At 44.3% G+C, this 6,987-nt stretch overlaps 1 protein-coding gene across 1 annotated transcript; it reads right to left on the reverse strand.

Moving 5' to 3' along the window:
- Nucleotides 1-372: 372 nt before the first annotated feature.
- Nucleotides 373-3,538, reverse strand: LOC122068495 (disease resistance protein RPH8A-like). Its single transcript, XM_042632371.1, has 3 exons — nucleotides 3,527-3,538; nucleotides 1,397-3,002; nucleotides 373-1,364 (listed from the first exon to the last, which is right to left on the reverse strand). Exons 1-3 carry the CDS (start codon nucleotides 3,536-3,538, stop codon nucleotides 598-600), a joined length of 2,385 nt encoding a protein of 794 aa, XP_042488305.1. The 3' UTR covers nucleotides 373-597.
- Between the last annotated feature and the right edge of the window lie 3,449 nt (nucleotides 3,539-6,987).

Consider the following 6,987-nt stretch of genomic DNA (forward strand, 5'->3'; position numbering starts at 1 on the left):
GACTTTCTGTATAGTCATAATAAAAAAAGAAAAAGAAAAAAAAAGACAATACTGTTAGTTGATCAAAATTAATGTTGCCCAACTTGGTGATTGAGTCATTTTGACCATCACCAAAATTTGTTGCTTCGATACTCCCAACTCTTTAGAGGGCAGGCATATAAGTATGACTAAACTACGAAGTGAAAATAGGGAGTATGATCCAACTGCCCGATAAGTGGGAAGGGTGCGGGGTGGCCCTGAGTGTGGACCATGTTATTGTACGGTCTTGATTCTATACAATATATCTCCCACAAGGTTTCTCTTATTCTGAATTTCATGTGTGCAGATCAGGATAGTATGACAACTTGATCCGCTCTTGGCGTCTTCCCCTAGTTGAATTTGTTTTTTGTTTTTTAAAATTGAAAAAACATCTTGTAATGTGTACGTACGAGGGCCCCTTAAATAAAAATAAATCTTAACAAGAGTACTCTTAATAAAAGGAAATAGAAAAGGAATACTAGGGAAGGGGAAGAGGGAAAACACTTATTAGTGTTCCTGTTGACGAACAACTTACTTGTAATGTGTAGGAATAATAGGACTTGCTGCTATTCCATTTAATCAAAAAATGGTGACAGAGGGTATGTGCTTTATCTTTACCCAATCCTCTCCCATGTCTTTTTGTACTCTCGCTTTGAATTCCCTCGGCATGGAGCGTATGTTGAGCTCTTGGAGGGTAGTTACGTGTTGCAGCCCATCTGGAAGCATCTTTAATTTTTCGCACCTATGAATAATTAAAACTTTAAGGCAGGGGAATGCTCCTTGCTCCACCTTCAAATCCTCCAAGTTAGGTAACACCGAAAGTTTCAAATTTTGGAGTTTAGCAAAACCTCCTTCAGAACAAATCATTTCCTTTCCTTCAAATGCCTTCCATCCTAATTCGAGAATCTTCAAGTTTGGTAGCTTCTCTAGTGTTGCCATTGGTTGGTCTTCTTGCTTTAGATACGAACAATAAAATTGCAAATCTATGAGGTACGGTGGAAAATCCTCGAGGGCAGGTATCTTCTCTAGCCTTCCATACAACACCAATTTGTAGAGGTGCACATGGTGTGAAAATGAAGCAAAAGGCAAATAATATTCGATTCCACCATCTACCCCTAAGTGCAACACTCGAAGTTTTTTCAATTTGACAATAGAGTCGGTTAATGCCTTTTTATGCAACCTCAACTCTCCTATTGTGAGTTCTCTCAGATTCGTCAACTTGTTAAGACGACCTTCTATCCAACTGCCTGCAGGTAGATGTAGCGTCTGGAGGTCCCTCAGATTATCGACCTTGGGAGGAGAACAACAGCTTCGACCAATCTTAGTGACAACACCTTTTCTATGCATTCAACTAAAATTGAAGGACACTCAATGTCGCAAATAGAAAGATGTCTTAGTTGTTGCATTCTCCATATTTCCTTGGGTATGTGTCTGATGTATGTGCCGGATAGATCTAAAGTTTGTAAATTGCAGAGGTTTCCCATTGAGTGTGGAATTCTTTGTAGTTTGGTTCTACGCAAGTTCAAGTACTTTAGAAGGACGAGGCCTCCAATTTCCTTGGGTAAATCCTTAAGAGTTGTCACATTCTGTAAATCTAATACTCTAAGCAGATTGAACCCCACATAAAGACCCTTCCACTCATTTTTTTGGAGGTTTTTACTGAAGCACACGAAGGAATGAAGATGGTGAAGAGTGGAACTCGATATAGGGTGCATACCATTGTTGTTTGGATGGATTGCAAGCCGACGAATTCTGCTTAGAGTACTAGCGGAAAAGTTACTTCCACATATTTCAAGAAGCTTATCTTTCTTGGCTTCTGAAACTGCTAAGTCCCGCAATAGATCATGGATACGACAATTTTTAACACCTCCATCTAATCTCCTATTTGCTGCTTGGATCATGCTCCTATCAATTAACTCTTCTAGGTACTCTTTCACAGTATCTTCCATAGTTTCCTCTCCTCTCTGTTGTATAAACCCCTCTGCAACCCATAATCGAATCAATTTTTCAGAAGAGATCTCATAGTCTTCTGGGTAATGACCAAGATAGAGAAAACAGGATTGCAAGTAATACGGTAAGTCCGTATAGCTCAGAGATAATATGTCCATGCATCGCTCTGGACCTTCATTAAGCTGCCAATTCACACTTTCAAGTACTTTGTTCCACACGCTAGGTGTTCTCTCCTTTGTTGATAAGAGACCTCCCAATACCACAATTGCAAGTGGTAATCCATCGCACCTAGCAACCAATTTCCTTCCAAGATCTTCCAAATCTTTGGAGTAGCTTCTTTCTTCACTTCTTGCTTGGTATTGAAAGACCTTCTTTGAGAGTTCAAAACTCTCCTTATCACCCAGCAGTTTGAGTTGATATGGAGCAATTAATGGATCAGCATGTTTGGCTACTTCCACATTACGGGTGGTGAGTAACACTCGCTGTTGCTTCCCCTCACCCTGATGAGCTAGAAATGCCACCTTTAATCTATCCCAATCTTCTATTTTCCATACATCATCGAATACGATCATGGATCTTTTTTCTTTCAAGTGGCCTGAGAGAATTTTCACCAATTCTTCCTCATCTTTGGTTTCAAACTCCTTTTTTGGGTGCATCATAAGTTGTGCTATGGCCTCAGAGAGAAGATCTTTCATTCTGTATTCTTGGGATACATAAATCCATGCACAAGAAACAGAAGTGTTCTTGACATCACTCCTATTATAGACTTTCTTAGCAAGAGTGGTCTTACCTAAACCACCCATACCCACTATGGAAACAACAAGAAGCTTTCGTGAATCTTCTTGTTTCAGAAGCGTCGCTACTTCATCACTGTCTTTCTCAAAGCCAACAACATCAACTTCTTCTTCCATGGTATCTCTCCTTCTTTTCCGTGCTAAGCCATCATTCAAACGAGCTGAAGTCTCTCCAGTTTCGGAAGCTTCAACCCCGTACTTCAATTTGTTAGATGAAATCTTCTCAATCCTTCTGTTTATCTGGGCAATTAGCGTCCCACTCAAACTCAACCTCTAGAGTCATCCTCATACTCAACAACCTCTCCTACATTGTAGGCATTTTCAGTGAGCACAAACTCTAGAGACTACCTCATGAGATAGCAGAGTTGGAATAGGATCCCACATGTGATCATAGAGTTTGTCTATAACTCAATAATTGTAACTACCTCTGATACCATGTTGAAATAGTCTATTGGCATTCACATTAATGAGTGTACAATGGTGCTCTTATATAGAGATTACAATTATTGAGTTATAGACAAACTCCACTCCCGCCTTCCCATTGTTGATCCTGCCATCGATGCATCAGCCCATGTCACTCACCAAGGTCGTGGCCCTCCTTCCACTGGTGGTCGTGGTACAAGCTCCTCCTGAGGCCGTGGTCGTGGTCGTGGTCGTGCTAGTGGATTTGGTCGCTCTAATGCATTCGCTCACAATCCATGCACAATCTGTGGTTGCACTAATCATTAGACAAACACTTGCTACTACCGCCCACAGGGACCTACCTGAGCCGCCATTCTACCTACCCCTCCCCGTCCCTACAATCGACCACCACCTCAACCCAACGCCTACCATACTACACCCTTCCCTACCCCTCAACCTCCTACCATCGCACCTCCACCCCATCACCCCACACCTCCACAATCCTTCACCACCTCTTGGATCCCTGATACTGGAGCCACCCACCATTCCACCCCTGACTTAACCCAATTCTCCACCTATGATCCATACACAGGTAATAACCAACTTGTGGTTGGTAATGGTAAGGGTCTTCCTATATCTCACATAGGCACTGCTTCCATCTCTTCTCCCTCTCGTTCATTTTCTCTTTCTAATGTTTTACATGTTCCCACTCTCACTTGTTCTTTGTTATCTGTTCAGCAATTTTGCCGTGACAATAATGTTTACTTTGAGTTTCACTCTTCCTTTTTCTCTGTGAAGGATCTGAAGACCAATCAAACCCTCTTCACTGGACACAGTAAGCATGGTCTCTATTCCGTTCCAGCGTCACCTTATGCCAATCTGGCCTCTGCCTCCTCTTTCAGTCGCTGGCATCATCGTTTAGGGCACCCTCATGAACGTGTGCTTCGTCTTATGTTACCGGGTCATCAGCTCGTGAAGTCTCCTTCTTTATGTTCCGCTTGCCAAATGGGCAAAGCTAGTAGATTGTCACTACGTGAAACTAGTACTCGTAGTTCCTCTCCTTTGGATTTTATTTTTAGTGATGTATGGGGCCCCCACCCCACAGTTTCTTCAAATGGGAATCGTTATTTTGTTATATTTGTTGATGACCATACTAAATATATTTGGTTTACTACTTTAAAGTTGAAGTCTGATGTTTACTCTGCCTTTCGTACTTTTCAGGCCTTGGTGGAACGTCAGTTCTCTCGCTCCATCAAGGCCATTCAAACTGATTGGGGGGGAGAATTCCGTACTCTCCCATCTTATTTTGCCAAGTTGGGCATCCAACACAGGTTATCTTGCCCTCATACTCATGAGCAACAGGGAACAGTTGAACGTCGTAACAGGCACATTGTTGAAACTGGGATTACCCTACTATCCCATGCCGCTGTTCCCCAAGCTTACTGGGATTATGCCTTTGAAACCGCAGTCTTTCTCATCAATCGCATGCCCTCCTCTATCACAGGTAACAAATCCCCCCATCAGTTAGTTACAGGCAACTCTCCGGACTACTCTTTTCTAAAAATCTTTGGATGTCTTTGTTATCCATGGCTCCGTCCTTACAATCATCACAAGGTTGAACCCCGTTCTGCCTCATGTGTTTTCTTAGGATATAGCCCTTCCCATCATGGTTATCGTTGTATGGATCTCATCACCCGTCGTATCTATATATCTCGCCATGTCAGATTTGACGAATCTACCTTCCCATTTCACACTGCACCACCATCCTCATCAACCCAACCCCTTCCTACTACCCCTCTCCCATGGGGCATTGCACCTAACATACCTACCCCTCAACCTCACCCTAGCCCTCTACCTACACTCCCAAATCCACCCATCCCTCTCCCTGCCACCCCAAACCCACCCCTACCCGAACCACCCTCTCCCATATCCCCTCCTTTCTCACCTCACCCTAACCGGCCCTAACCCTGACTCCTCTACCACCCCACCCCGTCGCACCAGAACCCTACACGATCTCTATGCTGACCCCTTGACCCTCTCTACCACCACCTCACCTGACCCGACTGAACCTACATGCTTCTCCCAGGCCCACAAGGTTCCTCATTGGCGTTCTGCTATGTCTGATGAATTTAATGCTTTATTACGAAATGGTACTTGGTCTCTTGTGCCTTACAGGGAAACTATGAATCTGGTTGGCTGCAAGTGGGTGTACCGCATCAAACGGAAGGCAGATGGCTCCCTTGAGCGCTATAAGGCCCGTTTAGTTGCTAAAGGATTTCATCAACAACCTGGTCTTGACTATCATGAGACCTTTAGCCCTGTCATCAAACCTACTACCATACGAACGGTCCTCTCCTTGGCCATATCTAACGGATGGGCTGTTCGTCAGCTTGATGTTCAGAATGCATTCTTGCATGGTATTCTATCTGAGGAAGTCTACATGGCTCAACCCCAGGGTTTTGAAGATGCCCTGCGCCCTAATCATTTCTGTCGCCTCCACAAGTCCCTCTATGGGCTCAAACAGGCTCCTAGGGCTTGGTTTCACAGGTTAACTGAGTCCCTCACTCGCTCCGGTTTTCGGTCATCCCAAACCGATACATCACTATTTATCTACATGCAGGGCTCTGTTGTCACATATGTCCTTGTCTACATCGATGACATCTTGGTTACAGGGAACCAACCAACTCATGTTCAGACTCTCCTTCATCAACTTGCTTCAGAATTCTCTATCAAGGATCTTGGCCGTCTCAGTTTTTTTCTTGGTATTGAAGCCCTATATCGGTCTGATGGTGTCCTCCTCTCTCAACACCGGTACATCACTGATCTCCTCCAGAGGGCTGGCATGACTGACTGTAAGCCCGTCACTACTCCCATGGCCACCACCTTTGCAGCATCTTCCACAGGGGGTGTCCTTCTTTCAGACCCCACCAGATATCACTCCATTGTCGGTGCTCTCCAATACATCACCCTCACCAGGCCTGATGTGGCTTATTCAGTTAACCGTGCCTGCCAGTTTATGCATGCCCCCACCGAAGACCATTGGACACTAGTCAAACGGATTCTACGCTATCTCCAAGGAACCAATGATCATGGGTTGTTCATCTCCAAATCTAGTTCCCTCCAATTACAAGCATTCTCTGATGCTGACTGGGCTGGTGACAGTATGGATCGTAAATCCACAGGAGGCTATGCCATCTATATGGGTTCTAATTTGATCTCCTGGGCCTCTAAGAAGCAGAAGACAGTTGCACGCTCCTCCACCGAGTCTGAGTACAAAGCAGTGGCTGATGCCTGCGCCGAACTCACTTGGCTTCGTTCTCTCTTTGAGGAATTAGGGATCCCTGTTTCCATTGCACCCATTCTTTGGTGTGACAATATTGGGGCCACTTACCTTTCGGTCAATCCGGTCTTTCATGCTCGTACCAAGCATGTTGAAATTGACTTCCACTTTGTTCGTGATAAAGTCGCCTCCAAGGAACTTCAAGTGCAGTTCATTTCAACCCATGACCAGATAGCCGATATCCTTACCAAAGCTCTCAGCTCTACACGGTTCTCCTTTCTACGGGACAAGCTGCGGATTCAATCATTCAAATCCCCACCTTGAGGGGGTGTATCAGGGCAATTAGCGTCCCACTCGAACTCAACCTCTAGAGTCATCCTCATACTCAACAACCTCTCCTACATTGTAGGCATTTTCAGTGAGCACAAACTCTAGAGACTACCTCATGAGATAGCAGAGTTGGAATAGGATCCCACATGTGATCATAGAGTTTGTCTATAACTCAATAATTGTAACTACCTCATGAGATAGCAGAGTTGGAAT

Source organism: Macadamia integrifolia, unplaced genomic scaffold, assembly GCF_013358625.1.
Source record: "Macadamia integrifolia cultivar HAES 741 unplaced genomic scaffold, SCU_Mint_v3 scaffold402, whole genome shotgun sequence".
Classification (NCBI taxonomy): Eukaryota; Viridiplantae; Streptophyta; class Magnoliopsida; order Proteales; family Proteaceae; genus Macadamia; species Macadamia integrifolia.